This window comes from Hippocampus guttulatus, chromosome 12, assembly GCF_054856545.1.
Source record: "Hippocampus guttulatus isolate MCC_2025c chromosome 12, RoL_Hgut_1.0, whole genome shotgun sequence".
Taxonomy (NCBI): domain Eukaryota; kingdom Metazoa; phylum Chordata; class Actinopteri; order Syngnathiformes; family Syngnathidae; genus Hippocampus; species Hippocampus guttulatus.
The window spans coordinates 143916-167448 of NC_141272.1; the positions used below are offsets into that span (position 1 = coordinate 143916).

General features: G+C 56.3%; 4 protein-coding genes across 5 annotated transcripts; 2 read left to right on the forward strand and 2 right to left on the reverse strand.

Annotated features, from left to right (window-relative positions):
* Nucleotides 1-429: 429 nt before the first annotated feature.
* Nucleotides 430-3598, reverse strand: LOC147196810 (uncharacterized). The gene is made up of 2 exons (XM_086125708.1): nucleotides 3280-3598; nucleotides 430-2303 (listed from the first exon to the last, which is right to left on the reverse strand). The coding sequence occupies exon 2, from the start codon at nucleotides 2054-2056 to the stop codon at nucleotides 683-685; it is 1374 nt and encodes a 457-aa protein (XP_085981834.1). The 5' UTR covers nucleotides 2057-2303; nucleotides 3280-3598; the 3' UTR covers nucleotides 430-682.
* A 277-nt stretch (nucleotides 3599-3875) lies between these two features.
* polr2d (RNA polymerase II subunit D) lies at nucleotides 3876-5392 on the forward strand. The gene is made up of 4 exons (XM_086125718.1): nucleotides 3876-4102; nucleotides 4427-4607; nucleotides 5071-5166; nucleotides 5241-5392. Exons 1-4 carry the CDS (start codon nucleotides 4030-4032, stop codon nucleotides 5317-5319), a joined length of 429 nt encoding a protein of 142 aa, XP_085981844.1. The 5' UTR covers nucleotides 3876-4029; the 3' UTR covers nucleotides 5320-5392.
* Nucleotides 5393-5811: 419 nt separating this feature from the next.
* abcf3 (ATP-binding cassette, sub-family F (GCN20), member 3) lies at nucleotides 5812-12632 on the reverse strand. 2 transcript variants are annotated; one of them, XM_086125696.1, is made up of 21 exons: nucleotides 12412-12632; nucleotides 11121-11268; nucleotides 10960-11036; nucleotides 10809-10864; nucleotides 10246-10343; nucleotides 10024-10146; nucleotides 9535-9801; nucleotides 9300-9380; nucleotides 9156-9215; nucleotides 9007-9063; nucleotides 8872-8894; nucleotides 8320-8375; nucleotides 8037-8237; nucleotides 7593-7669; nucleotides 7459-7503; nucleotides 7247-7379; nucleotides 6858-6946; nucleotides 6589-6680; nucleotides 6382-6514; nucleotides 6230-6317; nucleotides 5812-6122 (listed from the first exon to the last, which is right to left on the reverse strand). In XM_086125696.1, exons 1-21 carry the CDS (start codon nucleotides 12485-12487, stop codon nucleotides 5964-5966), a joined length of 2139 nt encoding a protein of 712 aa, XP_085981822.1. In that variant the 5' UTR covers nucleotides 12488-12632; the 3' UTR covers nucleotides 5812-5963. The 2 variants fall into 2 exon arrangements, with proteins under 2 accessions (XP_085981822.1, XP_085981823.1); XM_086125697.1 differs by having other exon boundaries at nucleotides 10024-10343.
* Nucleotides 12633-12851: 219 nt separating this feature from the next.
* lrch3 (leucine-rich repeats and calponin homology (CH) domain containing 3) lies at nucleotides 12852-23439 on the forward strand. Its single transcript, XM_086125698.1, has 20 exons — nucleotides 12852-13289; nucleotides 14961-15105; nucleotides 15838-15964; nucleotides 16040-16145; nucleotides 16722-16858; nucleotides 17037-17146; nucleotides 17280-17373; nucleotides 17567-17657; nucleotides 17749-17897; nucleotides 18437-18495; nucleotides 18565-18610; nucleotides 18697-18792; nucleotides 18896-18925; nucleotides 19046-19099; nucleotides 19748-19778; nucleotides 19857-19964; nucleotides 20043-20131; nucleotides 20248-20385; nucleotides 20465-20542; nucleotides 21880-23439. Exons 1-20 carry the CDS (start codon nucleotides 13013-13015, stop codon nucleotides 22021-22023), a joined length of 2109 nt encoding a protein of 702 aa, XP_085981824.1. The 5' UTR covers nucleotides 12852-13012; the 3' UTR covers nucleotides 22024-23439.
* Nucleotides 23440-23533: the final 94 nt, after the last annotated feature.

Sequence of the window (23533 nt, forward strand, 5' to 3'; positions counted from 1 at the left end):
GCCAAATTTCAAATTGTCACGTGTCATCCACAATAACAGTCATTATTCTTGACTTCTGATTTTAAAACGAGTTCCCCATCAATTTGTTGTGTGCACCGTATTTGTAAGATGCGGAGGTGATTAAACATTGACATGGCTTCCCAAAACCGGCACTCCAAGGGAAACCGGAACTACAATGTGGCACAATGAGTTTGGCACCCCCGTCTTAAGCGTAAGCTGTGGCGCTGAGCCAAAGCCTTGCCCGGTGTTGCGAATTTGGGGGTTTTGGTCAGGGTTCGTACAAGGTTGCTCGCAGAGAGGGGAAAAACGGCCCCAACGTGTTCAAAATGTCCCTTCCACAACAACAAGTAAACACGCTCTGCCAATCTTTGCAGGGGGCTAACCCGGGACCTCGGACATCAGAAACAGCCACATCAACAAACGAACCGCTCACGCGCCGACGAGACTTTATTTTGCCAGGGCAGCCACATGACATCAGCAGGCAAACACACGTGGACCATCAGTGTGCGACTCCTCCCGTGCTCGGCAACGTGTTGCTCCTCTTTGAGGCGCGACAGCAGCTTTGGGCCAATGCCGGTCCGCGGCGGTGTCCCGTTTGCGCTGCCGGGTCCTCGCGCCAAACACGAACGCCTTTCCCAAAAGCGTCAAACATTCAAATGGCTCTGGTAGACACACACCAGACCTATCGGTAGGCACGATTAAGAGCGCAAGCGGCGTTCCGAGGCGGGCGCGCGGCCGACCCGCCCACGGAGTCCAGGTCGGGGTCCGGGAAGCCGGCCGCCACGACGTCCCGCCCCCTGAAGAAGTCCAAGTCAGACGCCATCTTGGTGCGTCCGGGCAGACTTTCTTTGCCCAGTCGGTACTTGGCTCCGACGACGCGGCCCGCCTGGAAGCCCGCCGGGACCCGGCTCCCTCCCCACGCCGGGTTCAGGCAGTCGCTGTCCACACGAGGCCCGGGTGGGCCTATGGGGGAAGGCGATCCGGGCGGGTCCGCCCGGGCCGGCTTGCAGAGGTAGCCCAGGGCCCGGGCGGGGAAGGCGCTCTCCGCCGCGCGATCCAAGCGGAGATTCTTGCAGGGGTGGACCCCCTCGGGGGGAGGGCGGTGTTGGGTCCAGACGCACTCCCGGTGGAGCTGGACAGCATCCGCCGGGAAAGCGGCCACCGCGTTCGCGACGGAGAGGCCCGGCTGCAATCGGACGGCGGCGCCCGGAGGAGGAGGAGGAGCCGGGAGTATGTCGGGGGGTCCTGCCGCCGACACCCTGGAACTGGCGCTGATGAGCAGGTTCCGACTGATGGGGCTGGGGTTGGCGATTTGGCCCTCGCACACCGAGGTGGCGCCGGCCTCGGCGCGTGCCTGACACAATTGGTTGATTTGGTGCACGATGCTGCTCAGGTCGCCGCCCCGGCGGTGCAGGCTGGCGGCCATGGACAGCGGGATGGTGGAGGTGGATACCGTTACGTTGGGAGGCGCGTCCGAGTCCGGGAGCTTGCAGGCTCCGTAAGCCCCGGCGGCGGGGGCCTGCTGGAGGCCACTGGACAGGAGTCCCGGAGTCTGGACACAGCCGCCGGGTACGGTCCCGGTTGTCTGGGGGTGTTGCGGTGGATGAAGAGCGCCGGGCATGGCACCTGGCATCTGGGGGTGCGCCGACTGCAGATTGCCGGACATGCTTCGCCGAGGATGGAGACCGCCTGGGATGGCTCCCAGAGTTTGGGAGTGAGGCGGCTGGATTCCACCGGGCGCGGCGCTCGGCGTCTGGGAGAGGGTCTGCGATCCGACGAAGCCACGGCCGCACATTTGCACGGCCGCTTCCGACATGCGGCAAAGGTCCGGAGGGGCGGCGGCCAGTAAGCCGCGAGGCGCGGGCGGCGTCTGATGCTTCGGCACGGGCAGGCACGCGACACGCGGTGCCGGTGCCGGCGCCGCTCCTCGATGCTGCCGCGGCGGGTCGTGGGCGAGCCTCCGGGTCGGCAGCCCGTGAGTCTGGGGCGAGGAGGCGGGCAGAGTCAAATCGTGCGGGTGAAACGGCGCTTCCTTGGGGGCGGCGTACGGGTTCATGGTGGCCCCGTGGATGCGGTGGTCTCCGCTGCCAGTGAGCGCCCAAGTGATACGGGGCCCCCTTACCCCCTCGACACGGGGGCCGCCCGACCGGAGGAAACTTGCGGACGGACGGCGCGCTCACATTTCCCCAGTCGGGTGTTCATCAGACGCGAGACGACTGAGACGCAGAACGCCGAGGACGAGAAGCGAACCGGTGCGTCAACGTTTGGCGACGGGCGCCGTCGGCCGAAGTGCGGCTCCTCGTCTGCAAGTGCACAACAAGCGAGTCGGTCAGCAACACTGCGGCCAGATCGGATGGAAGGGTGGAACTGCCGATGCGGAGTCAACATTTTTGGTTTGCAAATGCGCTTGAATGTACTCCCAGGCTAAATGCGAAAGACACAGCATTTCTTTGCCATCATGCCGCAGGGCATGGACTTGGGCATACCCGTGGGGCATTATTGGTTCAAAACAATGACCAACAGACAAAATCGTAAAAATTACGAATAACCCATCTTTACTTGATTTTCAAACGTCGTGGTATAATGCAGACCAAACGCAAATAGGTGAATCGCAAAATAGCAAGGCACCACTGTATTGTTTGTTTTTTCTACCACCTTAACCTCCTGGAGTGTTTTGTAAAGTTGTCTGCCATTTCTAATATTTGAATTAGCTACAGGTTACGTACTTTGTTTATATTCATATTCCCGTCCGGTGATTTGAATTGTTAGACAAAGATTGTTTAAAAATGCAAATCAGAAAACAACGGAGGTGGTCCACCGCCCACGAGGGACACGTGGCCATCAACGTCATGAAGATGATGTCGCAGATGTAGCATGTAGCTGCAAGCTAACACAAATGTCGGCAGTTGCGTAAACTTTGGGTGCGTTCGCAAATTGAGGCCGACACCAATCGGAGGCCGAGTGTCGTAGGCGTTCGGAGAGACAGAGCGCACTCTCATTCATTTCCGAGCTCGAACCAGCCCAGACAGCCGAACGCACTGGGCTGCGGCTCCGTGTCCCCAGTCGGAACGCCAAAACGGCACTCTGGCACTTTTACTGGGGCACGAAAGGCGCATTTGAACGCTAGTTTCCGAACGGTCGGAGTGACGCAGTGCGCGCTCGGAATCTGTTTCCAAGCACATCCTTTGTCTTCGTTCTTTGTACTAGTCGGCAGGTAGGGTAGTGCTGGCCACTAACTAACGACAGTGCCAAGCGGCTTCCAGCGAGTCGAGTACTTACACTTCGAGCGACGTGTCGCGCTCGTCTTGAGGAGTTAGGACGACGCCGACAACATTCTCGACGTGAGCCCGCTCGGCGACAAAGTGTCCGCTTGGCAGCCCGCTAGCTTGCTAGCCGCGCCGCTCACTTGCTGTGGGGCTCGCCGCACACTGCGCATGCGCGAGAGGGCCACCTCTCAGTTCCGCCAACGGTCGGCCAGCCGCCCGTGGGGAATGCCTGAGCAATAATCAGCGTCGCCACCATGAACGCCGTATCAGCAAAAAATGTTACATGACATTAATCTTCTAGCCCAACATTATTAAGACCACCAGCGAAATTTTAATGGCACCGAGCAATTATTTCTTCATTTATACGCACGGGAAGCGATGACTCCATACGTCTGCATGCTGGAAAAAGCCGGCAAACGTTGGCAATGGCGATATCCCCACCAAAATCAATGTGGACATTTTAATTAACTAATAATTATGATAACAATAAATGTGACATTGAGATTATTGTACGTCTGCTCAACTCTCAAAGCGCGCAAGTGACGCCGAGGTGGACGCCGGCCGCCAGGGGGCGCCGCTGCATTTGGAATCAGGCGGAAATCACGCTTCAACGCCACGCACCGGAAGCCGTTGTTGTGGATTTCAGGCCGGCTTTTCGGCTTCGCGCAGGGCAGCCACTCCGTTCAGCCAGTCTTCTTCTCTCGGTCGCTCATCCGCTTTGGTGTCGTTGGCTCGCTCTCCCGCCGGCGTCGCTCCTCGTCGGATGGCGGCCGCGGGCTCGGCCCCGCATATCGGCGATGTGGAAGAAGACGCCTCGCAGTTGCTGTTTCCCAAAGGTGCGGAAACTCCACTTCACCTCTATGTGTGTGCGTACAAGAGTCCTCCAATCTCTTTCCGTTTTGTTGTTGTTTTCTTTTCTTGGGACTTTCTCGAAAAAAAAAAAAAACAAGGTGACTCGGCTTCTGCTGTTCAAAAGACGAACCCATTGAGGCGATTCTTCCACACGCATAGAGTAGACGACGAGTCCCTTTTTTCCAGTTTCGCGCTTGAAATGCGAATTGACTTGAAAATGGCTGACGTCGTCTTCTGCAGGCGAGACCATGGAAACGACGCAGCAAGCATTTGGATTCGATCGCACCTCTGTGGTCTCTCCCTTTCAGAGTTCGAGAATTCCGAGACGCTTTTGAACTCTGAGGTGCGCATGTTGCTGGAGCACCGCAAGCAGCAGAACGAGAGCGCCGAGGACGAGCAGGAGCTCTCCGAGGTCTTCATGAAGACCCTCAACTACACCGTGCGTTTCAGCCGCTTCAAGAACCGAGAGACCATCACGGCCGTACGCAGGTGCAGCATCAAATGCCGACACGGCCTTCCTTCACACCTTTTGAGCCACACACTGGGGAGACATTGTTCTCGAAACTATTCACACAAACAGATTGATTTTATTGATTTTTCTTCTTCTTCTTCAGATCCACAAATATACATTTGTGTGAGCATGTATCATGTAAACGTTCGATCCTGCGCGTGGATTGTCGAATGTGCGTTTGCGGATCAGCGGGCACGCGCCCTTTTTTGAGACCAACTTGACGCGGAGTTGAGGACCTTCATTTAGACGAAAGTTTTGGTGGCATCTGTCGGCATTTCTAAACGGTTTTTTTTGTTTTTTTGCGGCTTTTCCCTCGACGCAGCGGGACTCTCGTGCAACTGTGGTGGGGTGCTGACCTCTGCTCCACGCATTCCCTACTATTGGCCAAAGCTGCGCCAATACTTGTTGTGAATGATGTTTTGTTTTGCTCTCGGCTGGCAGCCTTCTCCTTCAGAAAAAGCTTCACAAGTTCGAGTTGGCCAGTTTGGCCAACTTGTGTCCCGAAGCGGCCGAGGAAGCCAAGTCCCTGATCCCCAGGTGAGCCCGGGCCTCCCACTCAAATCGTTTCGCTCGTACGACGAATGAGCGCCGTGACCGTGTGTCCGCTTTAGTTTGGAGGGACGCTTTGAAGACGAGGAGCTGCAGCAGATTCTGGATGACATCCAGACCAAGAGAAGCTTCCAGTACTGATGCCACTCAAGAGGACGGACGGCCGCGCTGCCACCGAAAACTTTTCTCGGAATAAAACAAATATGAAACGCTATCGGTGTCCCGAAGTTGACTACGGAAATTTGCCCCAAATGCTTCACTCGTGGCCTTCTCCCGAAAGACTAAAATGGCCACTCCAAATCCCTTGCTAGTGGAAAGGGGACAGGAAATGATTGCCAACAATTCATGATTCACGATTCCATATTTGCATACACATGACTCGATTTTGTCAAAGCTTTCCACGGCCTGTTGCCACTGCCCGAATGGTCACACTGAAAGCGCACACACTTGCCTTTGAACAAAGGTTCCAAGTGTTTCGGCCCGAGTCGCCCTCCTGACTCGCAAGGGTAGGCGAGACCATCCGAGAGGTTTGAGGTTCAACGCGATCAGCTTCAAAACTTATTTGCGACGTCGGGCAGGCAAGGTGACGTTGCTGCAGCATTTGGCTTCCTGAAGGCAAAAACGCGACGTGGCTCACGATGTGTGAGGTTTTATTTTCTTAGTAAATAGAGCATCTGTGCACTAAAACAATGGGGGGGGGGGGCGCTTCCCCTCTGGGGCGGGTGACCTGAAAAGCAGGAAGTCACATGGTCCTTTCTGGCGGGGGGGGGGGGGGGGGGGCTTCTTCACAGGTAGCCCTCCCTCTTGAACTGCTCGTGCAGGGCGTCGCGGTATTGGTCGAAGCCGCCGTCCAGGCGACACACTCGGCCGCCCTCGCACACCCACAGCTCTTGGCACACCAGGCGGATCAGGCGCTCGTCGTGCGACACCAGGATCACGCCGCCCTGCCGCACACGGCCCCCAAAGTCACATTTTGCGCAAGTCAAACGGCTCCAAAGTGGAACATCGCAAAAGTCCAAGCCCGCAAAAGACGGACGACGGTCGGACTCACTTTGAACTTGTTGAGCGCGGTGGCGAGCGCCTCGATGGTCTCCATGTCCAGGTGGTTGGTGGGCTCGTCCAGGATGTAGAAGTTGGGGCTGAAAGGGCGGACGGCGGCGTCAGACGGCGGGCCGACGGACGGACGCTCGGCCGGGCACGTACCAGGGCATGGTCATCTGGGCGAAGGCCACCCGACTCTTCTGGCCCCCCGACAGGCTGGCCACGGGCCTGGTGGCCAGCTCTCCCGTGATACCGTAACCCCCCAGCTGGTGGCGGTACTCCTCCTCCGTCCGACCTGCCCCGCGACAAACGCGCCCTTGGTGAAACGGCCCCGGCGCCGGCGTGTCAAACGCGCCCGCCGTGACCTACCGGGGAACTTGTTGAGGAGCAGCTCCACGGAGCAAACGTTCAGGTCCAGCTGGTCCACGTGGTGCTGACTGAAGTAGCCGATCTTCAGATTCCTGCCAACGCGCGCGCATGATTTCGTCACGCCATTTCGACTCATTTCCACCGACTCGAACGGTGCAAACAATCAGGCGGGGAGTCAAACGCCGGCCGGGCTGCACGCGCGAGACCACCCGTACTGCGTAAGCGCGTGAGATGACCACCCGGGGGCGCCGGTAGGTCGGCCGTCTCACCTGTGAGCTTGGCGGACTCCGCTGATGGGCGTCAGCTCGCCCATCAGAAGCTTGAGGACCGTGCTCTTCCCGGCGCCGTTTTGGCCCACCTGGTAAGAGCGTAAGACACCGGTCTTTCGGACACATCCGAGACGCGTTGCGAAACAAATCCAAGAAATGATTCAGACACACCAATCGGGCGGTCAAAGCATGTCTGCGGTAGGATCGGGACGCGTTTAAGACCTGCTTTTATTCTCTCTCTCTCCCTCCCTAGAACACACCAAAGACACATGTCCGTCCCTGAAGCCTACGCCTCATCGACGAGGTCTAAGAGAGGTCTGCCGCATCGACGATGCATTCGAGACGCCCCTCTGGCACACACGCACGCGCGAGGCCCGCCCAAGACATACGATGCAGACGCGAGACTCCAGGTCGGCGGACAGGTTGAGTCCGGAGAAGAGGCGCTGGTCGGGCGCGTAGTAGAACTCCACCTCGTCTAACTGCAGGATGGGAGGAGACAACTTCTCAAAATTGTCCGGAAACCTGAAGGGGCAAGAAAAGAAGGAAAAGTCAGAGCGTAGCCCGCCTCTCCTACCCTGTAGTTAGTTGAGCGCGTGCGTACCTTAAGGTCACTTCGGCTTCTTTTTCGATGGGCTTCAGTTCGGGCCTGCGAGCAAACGTCGGCAGTCGTCACAACCCGCCCTCGGCAAAAACGGCCATCGTCCCCAGAGACGCGCGACCGCGACGACGACTTACAATCGTTCCAGCACTTTGAGTTTGCTCTGCACTTGAGCCGCTCGGTTGGCGTTGTAGCGAAACCTGTCGATAAACACCTGCAGGAAGAAGAAAAGAAAACTCGGTTTTTGCCGAGGGCCACTTTGGAGTCTTTCCTCGGAGGGCCGTTACGACGGCGAAACCGAATCAATGCTTCATCGCCTCCTTGTAGTCCGACTCGTACACGAGCAATTGACGGATTAGGCCTTTTGAAATCGGTCCGCTCTTTTTTGGGGTTGTTTGTTCAAGTGAGCGTCAACAGGGTAACGCGATGATTCCAGCGAGGATCATGGAAGATGATTTCATTTGATGATTTGATCCGGCGGGCCACATAACATGAGGCGGCGGGCCGGATCCGGCCCCCGGGCCTCGACTTTGACACCCGTGTCCGAGAGGCTGTCGAAATAAGCGGAAAAACGTCGTCACCTGTATATGTTGCCTGTACTGCAGCTGCGCCTCGTACTCTCGCTGTTGGTTCTTGAGCCGATCGTCTTTGGTCTTGACAAAGTTCTCGTAGTCGCCGCGGTAACTGTCCAGCCGGCGCGAGTGCAGGTGCACGATGTCGGTCACCACCGCGTTCAGGAAGTTGCGGTCGTGGGACACCACCAGGATGGTGGACTGCCACGTCTGGGGGAGGGAGGCGGGAGGTGGCGTTTACACGAGCGCCGAGCTAGCGCTCGCCGTCGCTTCCGAAGACGGCGGCAAAGACCTGCAGGTAGTTCTCCAGCCACAGGATGGCGCTCACGTCCAACATGTTGGTCGGCTCTGGAAACACGAGGGGGCGCAGACTTTTAGCCGCGCCGGAGCAAGCTCCGCCGAACCTCGCTGGGTTCTTTCCCGGTTGCGGGCCGCTTTTGCTTCGCGCGACGAGCGACATCGAGCGTGTCTGCAACACTGCGCACGCCGTCCGCACGAGGAGCGACGCGACTTGGAGCGCCATTCTATTCTTTGGCTTCTCGCACGTTCGCTTATAGTTAACATTTGAGATTTTCCACTTTTTCTTCGGGCCTTTCTGCACTGGAGAAGTAGCCGCTTTCAATCATCGTATGCGATATATTCCGCGCTCACTTGAGATGCGGTGCCGCTTGGAAAAAAGCAACCCAAAAAGTGAACGGTGCCATCAAAGCTCACAAACAACTTTGCAGAAAAACAAGATCCTTGGTGAGAGGGACACCTCAAGGGACCGCCAGGCTCCTCAAGTGCTCCTACCGTTTCATACGATTAGCGCAGCTATCACTGATAGCGCAGCTGAGGGACTCACCATCGAGTAGCAGCAGGTCAGGCCTGATGGCGCACGCACACACACACACACACACACACACACACAATTGAAGATGTGCCAGTCAAGTGTGACACAAGCCATTTTCGGCTGTGAGAAAACTTGGAAGGGACTCACCGAGCAAAGAGAGCTCTCGCTAATGCCAACCGCATCCTCCAGCCTCCTGAAAATTCTCTGCGTGTGCGCGCGCACACACACACACACACACACACACACATACAGATGATATTTAATGCGTGCGTGCTTGCGTGCGTGTACAAACTCACTTGGTGGGCTGCTGCTGCATTTTGGGAGAAAACCCAAGACCGGCCAAGATGATGGAGGCTCTGATTGGATGACAGACGTCAAACAAAAACTGACAGCTCATCAAGAGTCCGACCGGAACGCCTCACTTGCGCACACATACACACCGGGCGGGGGCTTTGTCGGCCTCGATCTCCTCCAGCTTGCAGTAAATCTCAGACAGACGGATGCTCTCCGTCCCCTCGGCGCTGAAAGCAAAAGCGCACACGCAGTCTGAGCCATCAGAATGGCAACAGGGCAGCATTTGCCAAGATGTCCGCGGCTGCTCGCAACGGCGCCAGTATCACAATTGGCAACGCTTCGGTCGGGGGGGGGGGGGGGGGGTCCCCCACATGTACTCACGTTCCGTTGGCAATGCGGGCGTTGAGGCGCGCTTCTTCTCGAAGCAGGCCCTCCCTGAGCGTGTCGCTCTCCAGGACGCTCTGCAGCGCCGTGGTGTGGTCGCCCGCCACTTCCTGCTCCACGTGGAGGATGGTGATGTGAGGGGGGACGCGCAGGCTGCGGCCGGCCAACATCTTCAGCAGAGTGGTCTTTCCCAAGCCGTTGCGGCCCACCAGGCCGTAGCGCCGCCCCGCCGCCAGCGCCAGCTCGGCGCCCTGAAGAAGACACCTGAGGACCGCACGCGGCCGTTCAACGAGACCCCGGCTCAAGTTTCCACTGTCTCGGCATGCCGTCAATCTTTGACTCGGGGTCAAAATCGGGGCTTTCTGAAACTCCGCTCATAGGCGTGAGCGGACAGAGGAACGTGGAGGGCACCGCGCCGGGCATGACCGCTCACGACACATTCGCAAAGGCGGCGAGTGGCCGCGGATGGCGCCGACGAGCGCTCACCTCTCTCCAAAGGACACGTCAAAGTTCTCAATTCGGATGTCGTAGCTGCGGTTCTTTCCCGCCTGGTCGGCTCGTCCTTCTTTTTTACTGCTGGCCTGACTGGCCGAGGCTTCCTCCAGGACACTGAGGCCGCCGCCGTGCACACAGGAGAGTAAAATGAGACGGGCCGGCGCGAGGCGGACGGGACGACGCCGATCCGGCGGGACGCAGACAAAGACCCACAGCGGACCGGACGCCTTGTTCGAGTCCTTCTCGTTGCGTCGCTCGTGTTTGGCTTTCAGCTTGGCCTCAGCCTTCTCCAGCTTCTTGGTGTCCACCATCTGACGGACACGCAGGACAACATCTTACAGGTTGGCTGTCGGCACTCTTTCGGCCGCGCTTGATTTTCAAGCGCTCCACCCAGACGGACTTGCTTTGCAATTTCAAAGCTGCTCAAATCAATAAATAATTATGAACAGAACCTGTCCAAACACCCGACTTCTTGCGATTTCTTTTTTTTATGTGACAAATGTCCGATTTTTTGTTTTGTTAAGGGCAAGTCAACAATACTGTACGTTCCATACGTGCCCACCGCTCTACACATGACATTCTGATTCAAAACGAATGAAGCGGCAAAACGCAGCCATTTTGCTGCACCTCAGGGGGGCGGCCATTTTGCCACTCGTTGCCGACTGGAAATGACATCGCGGCGACGGGTGGGCTCAGCTTGCAGCTGCCACGCTTTGACTGAATGACAAGAAATTTGAGTTCCGGTCTACTCTCGACGGCAGGAGAGAAAGACGTACCGTGTTCTGAGGACGCTTCATCACCCAGATGCCCTGAACGTCGTTGTTGGCCAAGGCTGTGCGTAGCAGCAGAAGGGGGGGACAAAAAAAAAACAGGTCAGCCACGGCAAGAAGCACAGAGGCGCTCACGCCCACATCAGCGGTTGCTCACTCGTGTCCGGCGACATCTGGGAAAGCTGCACCGGCGCGTCCAGCAACACTTGACGCTGCGAGGCGGGACAGCCGCTCCTGAACGCACACACATAGAGGGCAGGCGGAGGTGTAAGAGGAGCGCGTGGAGGCGATGACGCCCGGAAGCGGACGCGCGCTCACAGCCGCAGCGTGTTGAACATCCTCAAGCAGATGCCTCGGACGTCGTCCTCGTTTTTCGTGTCTGCCGACACCTCCTGCAGGACGCCGCCCACCGCCTCAAACACCTCCTCGCCGTCCTCGAAGTCGGCCCCGCAGCCGTCCAGCACGCCTGGGGCGCACACAAAAGGGACAGTAAGCCGCGACGATGGCACGGTTCAGTTTGTGCGGGTCCACTATAGTACTGACTTTTGGGGATATCTTTTTTTTTTTTTTTACAGTTCTTACTCGGTCTGCAACAATCTTTTTTTCTCTCCTTAGAATCAATTATTTTATCGAGTATCCCATTGCGTAATCCGATCGACCCTCTTTTTACATCGTATGTAAGCTTTTCAGTCAAGATGCACCAATTTATTAACAAATCAATCATCAAATGAATCAACAACTATTTTGACAATCGACTGTTTCAACACTTTGTTTTGGTCAAAATTGTCCAAATCAGCTGACTTCAGCTTCTCCGCAGTAAATATTCTCCGATTTCTGAAGTCCTCCGTAAAAGCGGACCGAGTACCTTTGTGCTGGACATTCGGAAAACAATGATCAACAATATTGACAGCTGTTACTGAATCAGAATCTATTTTTATTTGTGCATTTTTGCATTATGATTGAAAGACAAAAAGTAATCACATTTATCCCCACCCCCCCCCAAAAAAAAAAAAAACATTCAAAATAAATCCGCAGATTAACGGACTATTAAATGGCTTCGAGGTGGAGCCCGACTGGAAAGAAATCCTTTTATTTTATTGATGAGCCACTGTTGCGTTTCACAAGAGGGCCGGAGATCGGTGCGTTTTGAAGCGGTGCTAATTTCTGGCAGCACAGCAAAATGACCCATCGCTGGATTCCTCTTGAAGAGATTTGTTTGCTAATGCTAATGCCGGTGTCATGTAAATCAAATGCCCCTTTTGGAAAACGTGTCACAGTTGATACTCACTCGCCTTTTCTAAATGGAATTCTAAAGGCCACAACAGAAGGAAAAAAGCTTTGTCCTTGGTTGACACGTTTAGCGCTGCGCTTGATGCATTTTGGTTCCGTGGCAAATGCGGTCGGGCGGGATCGAGCCGCGCAACCGGAGAGCGAGCACCAAACTCGGGCATCCCGGTGAGCCACGCCGGGTAGCCGCATAGCTGCCTCCACCTAGCAGGCTGCTTCCGCCACCGCTCCTCTGGCCCGGAGGAGAGGGCAGCGACGGATTTCCCCGATTTAAAAGCCTGCCGACCCAGGCCTCGCGGCGACTGGCAGTTGGGCCTCTCACCTGTGATGTAGTCGAACAACTCCGAGTCGATGTCGGGAAACTCGCTCCTCAAGATCTCCACATAGGCCGCCGCCATGATGGTCTCACACACACCGACGCAGCCGACCGCCGCGCGCGCATGCGTCAAGCGTCGAAGTGACGAGACTGCGGAGAATTGTGGGAGTTGAAGTCTTTCAAAGTCCGGAAACTCCACGGCGTCTTTTCTGGCGTTGTCAAGTCGACTTCCGGATGAACTTCACGCAAATGTTGGACTGCTTCATGAGCGTATTGCTTTTGCGCTCTTCCTTGAGGGGAACAAACATGACAATACTGAAAGCCTATCCTGCCCACGTTACATGGTTCCCTCCTCCAACAGGCTTGATTCAAATGATCATCAGCAACCTTTGCGGGAATGTGATAACGATTCTGATCATTTGAATCAAGTCTGTTGGAAGGAAGGAGACGTCGAAAACAGGCTCGATAGAGGGGCTCTCGAGGACAGGGGTTTCTGCGGCAAAGTTGGCCGGCGTTGTGCGCATGCGCACGCACTCGGTCCAAAGTTTGGGCTGGGAGTGGTAGCATTAGCATTAGCTCCGCGAGCTTAGCAACCAACCGGAGTGTAATGGCGGCCTCGGTGTTGTTGGGCTCTGCGGCGGACAACACCGGATTCGGCTTTGCGGTTGGAGGCGGCGGCGGTACCGGTGCCGGCGCGGGGAGCGTCCTCGTGGCCTGTAACAACGGCCTGGTGTCGGTAGCGGGACCGGTGCCGTGGAACCGTTCTCTGGAGCGGGCTCTGGACGAAGCCTCGGCCACCGGCTGCCTGAACCTCAGCGGCAGGAAGCTCAAGGAGTTCCCCCGCGGCGCCGCCAACCACGACCTGACCGACACCACCCGGGCCGGTGAGTCTCCGCGGGGCGGCTCTCCAAGTGACCCCCGACCCCCCGCTGAGCCGTAGCAGTCGTGCAAATGTTCCCGGGGCACTTTGGTGACGCTTCTGAGCAACTTTGGAGCTGTTGTCCAAGTCTAAAGTTGTCGCTTCCGAGTGACAACAACATGTTGCTTCAAGCGTAAGGTCCCACGGTCACAAGTCGGACTTTTCGGTCACGTTGGCTCGCTGTCGTCCTCGTTGCGTTGAAGCGACAACGCGAGCTTTTGTCACCTTGGGCACACTTGAGGGAGCACTTTAGGGAAGAACACTTTGCCAACTTTGGTGATGCTAGCGCGTTAGCATCCTGCTAATGCTTCAAGTGCGTTGAAGCAGCGGTGTCAACTCCAACTCCTTTGAGTTCCGGGGCCGCATTCAGCCCAAATGTGAGCTCAAATCAACCACTAAGAACGACTATTCCTAATGTTCCACATGGGCCCGGTGTAAAGTGACATTTTCCCTTTTTTTAAATTCTTGTCTGGCTTCATACTTGGGAACAATCTGAAAACAAAAACGATGTCGACAGTGTGCAACATACAGATCAAAGAAAAACAAATACATGGAACAACGCGTAGAGATCTAGGAAGCATCTTAAATCCTCGGTGGCAGGCAAGTGCATTCACGCGTTCATTGACTGCAGTGCAGCCGAAATGTTGTCATTCGCCGGGATGAGGACTCCCGAGTGTAAATGCGGTGGACAATGAACAACTTTGTGACGCGGTGCCGCGACTTTTTAGTTACGGTTTTTCCTCCCCTGTCTAGTTTGAAGACCACCTGCTCTGTGTCAGTTTTTCTCGATTGAAGGTTACGAGGACGTCTATGATTTTTTTTTTTGGATCCAGTGCAGGCTGCAGCACCTCCTCCGGGGTGAATTAGCAGTCGGTGAACGTGCTTACTTGTCATATTGCTTTTCCTGTTCCCACGTTGCCTTGACAAGGCCATGGTCAAAGCCAGAGAGGCTGCCACTTTTCCCAATGTCGTTGACATGCTCGGCAGCGCGCCCCCCGGCGGACGCAGTTAGCAACAACAGTTACCCTCATCACCAAATTGCAGGTCGTGCGTTGCGATTGTGTCGTGGGCCCGCCGGCGGGCCGTACGTTGGACACCGCTGCTTTTAGCAACTCTGATGGGGCGCATTGCTCTTTTGTTCATCTGAAGATGCCAATCATGGGCGTGTGCAAAGATATGCATGGAGCGCCTCCAGTCATCCCTCTCGGTATCGCCGTTGACTTTTTGCAGCTTCGCTGGATTGCAGACTTTTTTTTTTGTGGTATAACAAGGATTAGTGGCCGTATCGTGGGAATTTGTTGTGATTGTTTTTCTACATGGACTGCAACAGCCGACTCAGGTGGCCAAAAGCGCCGGCCGGCCGGCCGGGAGGAAAGACAAAATGTCCGAACTTGGGGATCAGTTCAGCCTTCATTAAAGAAGCTAAGGTGCAATATGCTGATTGCAAAGTACGCCTGTCTTAAGTAAGGCAACTGCAGCTGCACATCAGCTCATTTCATCGAGCCAGAAGGAATGATTATGAATGCCCGCTTACAAGTCAGGCGTCGTGTAAAGAAGATGGCGTCAGTCATGTGCTTGTGCTTGTGCTTGTGCTGTACGCCTAATAGCGCTTGTGTGCGTGCGCATTCTCGTGCAGACCTGTCTCGGAACCGCCTGTCGGATCTTCCGCCGGAGGTGTGCCTGCTGGTATCTCTGGAGAGTTTGAACGTCTACCAGAATTGTTTGCGATCTCTGCCCGATCACATGATCAACCTGCAGGCCCTCACCTACCTGAACCTCAGGTAGCACGCACGCGCACGCGCACGCACACGCTCCTCGCCAACGTTCCCTCCGAGCTGCGCCCGTGAGCAATTGCGCACTTGTCTCACCCTCTCAGCAGAGTGACCTTTGACCTTTCCACACCCGTTCCTTCGTACGCGCCCCGGTTGAATCTTCAAACAGGGCACCGCACCGTTGCCACTTCCCCTCCGGTCTCAGTCGTGCGCGCAATCAGTTGTTCGGCTCTCCTTTGAAGCCCACATTGACACTCGCAGTCACACTCGGACTCGCCACTGACGAGACGCCGCGGGCAACACGCGACCCTGCGCTCAGGAACTCCACGGACGTGGGCGGAGTTTGCGGGCCCCTCCTTTGTCAGGTGTCGGGTAACTCGAAATGTTTTTTAAGTCGGATGAAATGACCGAGGGGGGCCCGGCGGACGACCGGTTACCGCAGAGGTGCAGGGTTCGATTCCGGCTCCGGCCTCCCCGTGTGCCGTTTGCATGTTCTCCACGTGTCTGCGTGGGTTTTCTCCGGGTACTCCGCTTTCCTCCCACATTCCAAAAACATGCGCGGCAGGTGAACGGAACAGGCGAAATTGCTTCTCGCCCGCGGCATTGTTCCGCCCGCGGATGTTGCTCGCCGCGGAATGCTCCGGGAGTTTGCGTGTGAACGCTCAGGCGGGCGCACGCTAAATTGCGAGGGAACGCGGCCCCCGCCGTCTGTCACTCACCGCCGCCGTGCGCCCGCATCAGTCGCAACCAGCTGTCGGCGCTGCCGGTGGTGCTGTGCGGTCTCCCGCTGAAGGTTCTGATCGCGTGCAACAACAAGCTGGTGGCGCTGCCTCAGGAAGTGGGCCAGCTGAGGCATCTGACGGAGCTGGTGGGTAGCCGGAGACTCGTCCGTGCGCCGAGCCCCGAGCGCTGCCGACCCCTGAGCGCTGCCGCCTCCCCGCAGGATGTCAGCTGTAACGAGATCAGGACGCTGCCGTCTCAGGTTGGCCGGCTGGAGGCGCTGAGAGACCTGAACATCAGGAGGAACCACCTGGCGGCCCTTCCTCCAGGTACACGTACAACGGCTTCCTTTTGCACAGAATATTCCAATGTCCGCGAGCTTCGACCACGGGTGCGTCCTTTGGAGACATGGCCGGCAAAATATGCCGGGACGCACTTGGTGCCGGGGGCTTCGTCTCTCGTCTCCTTACCGGTCTCGGACTCTGCGAGGAGGGGTAAGGGGCCGATGGGAACGCGAGTGTCCAAGCGCGTTTTTCATCGAGAGTCAGTCACAGGCTAAAGGAGCGGCTATCGGGACTTTCCCGTGGAAGAAAAATAGGCTTGGATGCTGGCGTTCCTCTCGGCTCCTTCCCACTCCTTCCCTCGTCGGTGGAACGGAGCCTTTGGATTGATCATTCATCTGCGAAAACAAAAAACAAGGGACACACCTCTGGCTCGGTGAAGGCGTTTCACCTCAAATGCAAGAAACCTCTTCACTTTCAAAAACTCTCAAGAGGGTGAGGTATCGGCTCAGGCATGGAGACGCTGCCAGTTCGCCGAAGCCTTTTCTTCGGTTGCGGTTTTGCTTCTTGCGCGGCTTTGCGCGACAGCCTTTGACCGGCCGCGCGGGCGTCTTGTCTTTTCAGAGCTGGCCGAGCTGCCGCTGGTTCGTCTGGACTTCTCGTGTAACAAGGTGACGTCCATCCCGCTATGCTACACGCGCCTGTCGCAGCTGCACACCATGGTGCTGGACAACAACCCGCTCCACACGCCGCCCGCGCAGGTAGCCCGCAAATACCACGGCTTCCGACGCTCCGTTGCGGGCGGCGCGCGTCCAAATGGGAAACCGCTACAATTGGGACCCGACCGTCGCGGCAGTTTTGCCGCTCGGGTTCCAAATGTAGCCGTCTGTCATCACCGTGACGATCGTCGTCGGTTGTCCGTCATCTCGTGTCGTGTAGATTTGCATCAAGGGCAAAGTTCACATCTTCAAGTTCCTCAACATGGAGGCCAGCAAGACGACCCTCGACCTCCCGGAATACGACAGACGAACTTTGAACTTCGGATCCTGGTCTGAACTCGCCACGGGTGCACGCGCACGCACACACGACCGCGTTCTCAGTCCCTCACTTCTGACATCCTGCCGGCCTTCCAAAATAAGAGCCTCATGTGCTGCCGCTTGTCTGTGTGCGCGCGCGCGTTAGCGTCGATGAGCTGTACCCCGGTCGGACCTACGGAACGTTGGATTCGGGCTTCAACAGCGTGGACAGCGGAGACAAAAGATGGTCCGCAAATGAGGTTCGAAGCACACGCGCACACAGCACGACCTCCATGGCTGGATAAATATGAGCGCCCCTTGCTTCGTACAATTCCGGCCTTTTAGTCGACTTTTGACTCTATTTAGCGGCAAGTTGGAAAAGTAGCTATGATAGATTTATGACCTCCTTCTACGTGTACGCGTGTGTGTGTGTGTGTGTGTGTGTAAAACAAGGAGCTGTCAGAAGTTCCCGCTCGCGTGCCGGACGTCCACAAAGAGCCGAAGCGAGGGGTGGCGCGCTCCCCCCTGCTGGCCAACGGGACACGTGAGCGCACCGGCGCCCGAGTGAGATCCCGAAGGAGGGCGGCGTGCGGCAAAGTCACCCCCTTGCGTGCGTGTCTTGACGCTGTGCGCAGACGAGCCGGAGCAGATGGACTTCATCGACGGCGAGGCGGGGGAAGAGGAGGAGGCCGGCGGCGCGGCGGGGGGAGAGCGAGGAGCGGGAGAAAGGGCCAGCCTCAGCTCGCAGTTCATGGCCTACATCGAGAGACGCATCGGCAATACGGTGCCTCGCCGCCAGATCTTCTTTTAGTTGCAAATGTGGCCCTCTCCCCCGCCTCCCGAAAGGCTTTGGGCCCTCTTTTCATTTTGGCTTCTTTCTACGTCACCGTCGCGCACCTTAAGGAGCCGCGGTTCCAACGCTCCGCCCGTTGTTCAATGACGTTTAGTTAAAGTGAAGCAGGTGAAGAAATCCATTCAAGTCAGCTATTTGGCAAAAGAAGGCGTCCATTGCTTTCGAGCCGCGACGCATCAGGCTACGGTGTTTAGGTTCCATCGGCCAGTTGCCTTTTCTCGCCGTGTCGTCGTCACTTTGTTTGCTTGAAAGAGACGTGCGCTTCCAAGCTCATTGCTTGGAAGATCCGTTTGTTTTCTTCCTTTATTTGTTGTTAGTTTTTCCTCTGTCCTTTTAGTTTCGTTGCTTGTTTGGATTTCATTCCTGTTTTTTTTTTTTTTTAATCCATTGGACCGTTTGTTCCTCGGATGCTGTTTGTCTTGTGTTTGAATGATTTCATGATTCTGGTTTCCCTTTGTTTGTTCGCTCAGGGTTCTCCAGGCAAAGCTGTCTTCTCCAGAACAGACGACTCCAGACAAAGGCAGAGCAGGTAGGCAAGCAGGCGCAGGCGCACGCGGTCTTTGCGCTTGACATGACGTCCTCCGTGTGCGCCTGTCAGGAGCGCGGCGGACGGTGCCCCGGCGTCGCCCGGTGACCAAATTCAGGTGAGCGGGCGTCGGCCTCGGAGCGTCGCACGTGGCCGCCTGACCCCCCCCCCCCCCGTCCGACCTCGTGCGCGTATGTCGCTCAGAGAGGCGTGGAGCGGATGAGGCGAGAGGCTCGGCTGGCCGCCCTCAGGTACGACGAGGAGCGACGCGGGACGCGCGCCCCGCAGAGAGATGCCAAGGTAGCGGCAGCCTTCTCGGCGCATCCCCTCGGCAAACAAACGTGTCCTTCCGCTTCCAAGCCGTGAAACTTGAGCAGTTTGCCCGCGTGCGTTTTGTTCGCAGAGTCCAAACGAGCCCGGTCCGGAAGCCAAGGTAGCCCCGCCCGCACCCTCCTCATGTCCCGCCCCCTTATCATCCATCCCTCACATTGTGTGTTGGGGGGTGTGTGGCTGCGTGGATCTGTCAATTGTGTGCGCGCGTGTGCGTACACAGAACATCTACCCCTGTCGACGCTCCACCCACACGGATGACTCCGCCCTCTTCATGGTAAGAATTTGTTGAATTTGCAAGGTGACAAGCGCTTGCCGTCTTTGTGAAGTGTCCCCCCCAAAGTGCGGTGAGCCCTTTGACTGCTTTTTCTCACATTTGCGTCAGAATTTTTTCGGGGCGAGGCGGGGATTGCTTGGCTCGGGTTCGCTTTTCCAGCGAGCGCATGGATGTTATTTTTGCGTGAGGAGAAAGGCAAAGCGAAAACTTTTTGGTCAAGCCAGGCTTTGACGCACGCCACAAACAAATGATTTTCCAAATCAAATTCAGAACGGCGATCCGCTTGAATAGTTGGCAGTTTCGATGGCCTCGCCGAGCCCATAAAAGGTCCGGCAGAGGAGAGAACCGATGCGGCAAACGGTCACTTTGCGGATGCCGCCTTGGCATCTGGAACGTAAGCCCGAAGCCACTGACGACTGGACAAGTGCGGCAGCCAGAGGCGATGAGGAGCTTTCGCTGCCTTCGACCGCGACCTTCTTTGTCGAGTAGTTGCAAAGAGCGAAGATCGCTCCTTCGCGTTTTCTTCGCTCAACGCGGCCACCCGCGCCGCATGTGAGAAAAGTGCACAAACGGCAGCGCTTGTCTGATGCAAAACTTGTTCCGTTTCCCGCCGCCGACGCTAACGCTAACGCGCGCTTGTGACGACAGGGCGAAGAGCGAGGCGGCCTTTCGCCAAGCGGTAAGACGGGAGCGCCCGCGGGAAGCCTCGGTCGGCCCTTCTGCGCTCGCGTTGACCGCGCCCGCTTTGCATCTCCAGCCGGTCCCGCTCACCCCGGCTCGGGGGACGCCGCCGCCCGTCGCGGCGCCGGCGTGCGCCCGGAGAGCTTTCTGTATCGCCTCAGCCAGCGCGAAGAAAAGAGGAGGGGTGAGCGGGCGCCGCCTCGGCTTTGTGGCAAGTGGCGAGCCGGTGACGCGAAGGTGACCTTGCGCGCTTGTCCTCTAGGCGACGCCCCCGCCTCCGCTCAGCACCCGCAGGAAGCCGCGTCCGCCGCGCTGGGACACGACGCCCAACTGGTGGAGCGGCTCAGGAAGGTCGCCTAAACGTTTGCTTCCACGCGTCGCACGGACGGCGGATCGGGTGCTCGCGTACGTCGGTCCGGGACCGGTCGCCGGTCACTGATCCTATGCGCGTGGTTTGCGTTTGTCAGAATATCGAGGGCCGGCTGAAGGTGTCGTTGCCTGGCGACCTGGGGGCGGCGCTGACGGACGGCGTGGTCTTATGTCACCTGGCCAACCACGTGCGGCCGCGATCGGTCCCCAGCATACACGTGCCCTCCCCCGCTGTGGTGAGTGCGCCGCTCTCTTACGTCCGCGCCGACGCCCGCTCTGCCAACCGCCCCCGCGTGTGGCCGCGTGTCCCCTCAGCCCAAACTGACCATGGCCAAATGTCGGCGGAACGTGGAGAACTTCCTGGAGGCGTGTCGTCGGATGGGCGTCGCTCAGGTAACGGAACTCGGTCCGCCTGCCGCCAGATGCTGCCCTCTGAATGAGAGTGAGGATGAGGATGAGGATGATGGCGCTCCACAGCTGGATGGAGGGCCAAGGGTGCCTGCCCAAAGGACGGCAGGGAATCCACAATTGGTTAAGAGAGTATTTCCTCATTTCAGTCTTGAACTATATCACATATTTCAATGGTTGGCATTTTGGAAAGTGCTCTGGTGGGTTGACGGATCACATACAAAGTACTTTGACGGCATTCCTCGCGGGCGGTGAAAGCGAGCGCACGCGTCCGACGTCGAGCCGAACGCTAACGTCTCCATGCTAACCCCAATGGATGCGAGTCATAGAAGAGGCGAGGAACGAGGGCGGTGATGATGACCACGTCCAAGAATGCAAGTGCATGCCGTCGGCGACTTTCTTCATCACGAAAGAACGAGGGGCAACTGCACCCGAGGGCCACTGCGAAGTCAACACTTCGTATGCATTTGTGCAATTGCGGCGCCCTCGCCGTGAGCGATGGAGATAGAAAGCGCCGGGAATCGGAACCTTTAGCGAGGTCCCTTGCGAGAGAGGGAGGACGCCGGCTTATTGATGACGATGTGACCGTCCGTCTTCACTCGCTTCTTTTCTGCTCACAAGTTGTTTTTGTCTCGTCCTCCCATCTCCCTCCTTCCTTTTCCTCGGCACTCGGAAGCGCCTCTGCGCGCCGTCGTTTTCAAAGCGTGGCCGGAGGAAAGCCCCGATGGGACCCGGCCGGCACGGTCGGCCGGCCGCGTTTCCGAAAGGAGGCTTCGGCGTCATTCTTAGAGGGCGGAGGTCCGTACCTTTGAGCTGCGTGGCGAGCGCGCGATTGGGACGAAGCGGCGCTGGCATTTTGTTGCGTGACGACTTCTGCCAAGTCCCGGCCACTTTGAGCTCACGGAGGTGTGGAATAAGTGCTCGGCCCTCGACCGCTCGTTGGGGATTTCCCGCGTGGACGTCATGAGCCACTCATTGTCATTTTTCAACACTTGACCATGTTGATTTGATGAGACTGAAATTTGGAATGAACGAAAGAAAGAGGTCCGAGTTCCACCCGCTGAGACACGGTCGCCTCGGTCTCAGACTCGCGTGGCCGCGCCGCATCACAATTGCGACCGACCGACGTCGGCCCGAGCATCTTTCGGCCGGGCCGTGCGAAACGCCCCGTTAGCTGCACCCGGTGCCCATCGTCCCGTCCATCCTTGGTTGTCCTTTTTGTTTGCGTCTGCCTCATTTCACTTGTGTTGATCCATCTTTTTGCCATCTTGTCTTTTTGGCCTCCCTTCCTGTTGTGTGTGTGCGCGCACGCGCCTGCGCAGAGTGACTTGTGTCTTCCCCTTCACATCCTGGAGGAAGAGGGGCTCCCCCAGGTGGCCGCCACCGTCAGCGCGCTTCTCCACTTGGCCCCTGCGAGACACGGCGTCGCCACCGCCGCGATGACGACCCCCTCCCCTGGCATGTAGTCGACGTGCGAAGATCCGCCATCTTGGTGCCCTCGTTGGCGTTAGCGTACCAACCACAACCGCAGCCCGGCGGCAAGGTTGCACAATTTCGTGTCTACGTTTTGTTTTGTTTTTTGGACTTGACGCGCTCGTTTGCGTGACGTCACACCATCGACATAACATGACCCCGCGCTACAATCGCTGACCTCATTTTTGCTAACACTAGTGACAACACAAATGTTTTTAGTACAGAAGCGTATTGCTGCCTGCCACGTTTTAAGTTTGACTTGACCCTCGCCCAAAAGCTGTTTCTTTCAGTCCAAGTCACTGGTGGAGCCCTCGGATGTCTTTTTTTTTTAAACACTTACTCTTATTTATTTTATATGCGGTATTATAGAAGAGCAGCATAGTTACTTAGCTGGTCACTATTTCTAAGACCAAAAAAAACAGACTCGGCCTGCCACTAGTCTGGCTGTCAAAACGTGATCGGTTTCACATTATGACCTAATGTGTAACTTCTCATGGGGAAAAATGTGATAGGGTGTTTTCATGTGAAACTTGAGGCGTGAAAAAAAATATCTTCACGTGAAACATGACATTTTGCCATGAAATGAGTCACGTTAAAATGTGAAATTTACCATGTTATAAATTGATCATGAATGTTTTTCTTTTTGTTTGCCAGCAATACGTTTCTGTATGTTAGCAACTAGCGTGGGGAAAACAGTTAGCCAAGGAACTGACATTTCGGCGTTGCAGATGTCTTCTTGATTGGCACGTAGTCATCTGTGCGATGAACTATTTTGTTCGTAGTAAATTGTTAGTCGCAGCGAGTGCAATTTATTGCGAAAACGTGGACTGAATCAGACTAAAACAAAACAATAACATTGAAATGTATCTGAATTTGTGCGATTGGCTGGCGAAGTGAGATCGCGCTAGCTCGACGCGTGCAATGCTAACTTATGCTATTGTAAAGATGCGGATGTGTCGGATTTTTTTGTTTTGTTTTTTTGTCCCTGCCACATTTGTTTGTGTCTCATTTTGCACCTTGTTTGTTTCTCATCTTGTTCGCTTGTACCAACGCCCGGGGCGCAGATCACAGCCTCGCTTGTCGGGGCCCCTTGTTGCGTTGCGGGACATTTGATGGATGAGGCTGCGCCGTCTGCCTTTTTGTGTATTGTGTAAATACAAAGTGTGTGTAGATGTGTATATAAAGATGACGCGGCCTTTCTGCCTACACGTCCCCTGGTGACGTTTTACGTGTTGCAAACTAGGTATGTAATTCTCGCAGGCTCCATACGAAGTGTGTAAGAGAAGAGTTGGTTACCGCGGCAACGGTCGAACTTCCAGGAAAATTCCACTTTTTTTTTAAATGCGAAAGTGTTGGACACCTTTTCACTTATTTGTCTCTTGCTGTTAAAAAATAAATATTGGAATATACTTGTATATGATTATTTACAACCTACACCAAACTCTTTCAAGCCACGATCCATCCAAATAATTTACACCATCACAAGAAATGTCATGAAATGAA

What these genes read in the sequence shown, in the direction of transcription:
- abcf3 (XM_086125697.1), bottom strand. Translation starts at nt 12,487, where the DNA reads ATGGCGGCGGCCTATGTGGAGATCTTGAGGAGCGAGTTTCCCGACATC. An exon ending in GCGAGAGCTCTCTTTGCTCG is followed by an intron (nt 8,895 to 9,006) that starts GTGAGTCCCTTC and finishes GTGCGCCATCAG; the next exon opens with GCCTGACCTGCTGCTACTCG. An exon ending in CTCAAAGTGCTGGAACGATT is followed by an intron (nt 7,504 to 7,592) that starts GTAAGTCGTCGT and finishes GTTTGCTCGCAG; the next exon opens with GCCCGAACTGAAGCCCATCG.
- polr2d (XM_086125718.1), top strand. Translation starts at nt 4,030, where the DNA reads ATGGCGGCCGCGGGCTCGGCCCCGCATATCGGCGATGTGGAAGAAGAC. An exon ending in ACCATCACGGCCGTACGCAG is followed by an intron (nt 4,608 to 5,070) that starts GTGCAGCATCAA and finishes CTCGGCTGGCAG; the next exon opens with CCTTCTCCTTCAGAAAAAGC. An exon ending in GCCAAGTCCCTGATCCCCAG is followed by an intron (nt 5,167 to 5,240) that starts GTGAGCCCGGGC and finishes TGTCCGCTTTAG; the next exon opens with TTTGGAGGGACGCTTTGAAG.
- LOC147196810 (XM_086125708.1), bottom strand. Translation starts at nt 2,056, where the DNA reads ATGAACCCGTACGCCGCCCCCAAGGAAGCGCCGTTTCACCCGCACGAT.
- lrch3 (XM_086125698.1), top strand. Translation starts at nt 13,013, where the DNA reads ATGGCGGCCTCGGTGTTGTTGGGCTCTGCGGCGGACAACACCGGATTC. An exon ending in CCTGGCGGCCCTTCCTCCAG is followed by an intron (nt 16,146 to 16,721) that starts GTACACGTACAA and finishes TTGTCTTTTCAG; the next exon opens with AGCTGGCCGAGCTGCCGCTG. An exon ending in AAAGATGGTCCGCAAATGAG is followed by an intron (nt 17,374 to 17,566) that starts GTTCGAAGCACA and finishes GTGTAAAACAAG; the next exon opens with GAGCTGTCAGAAGTTCCCGC.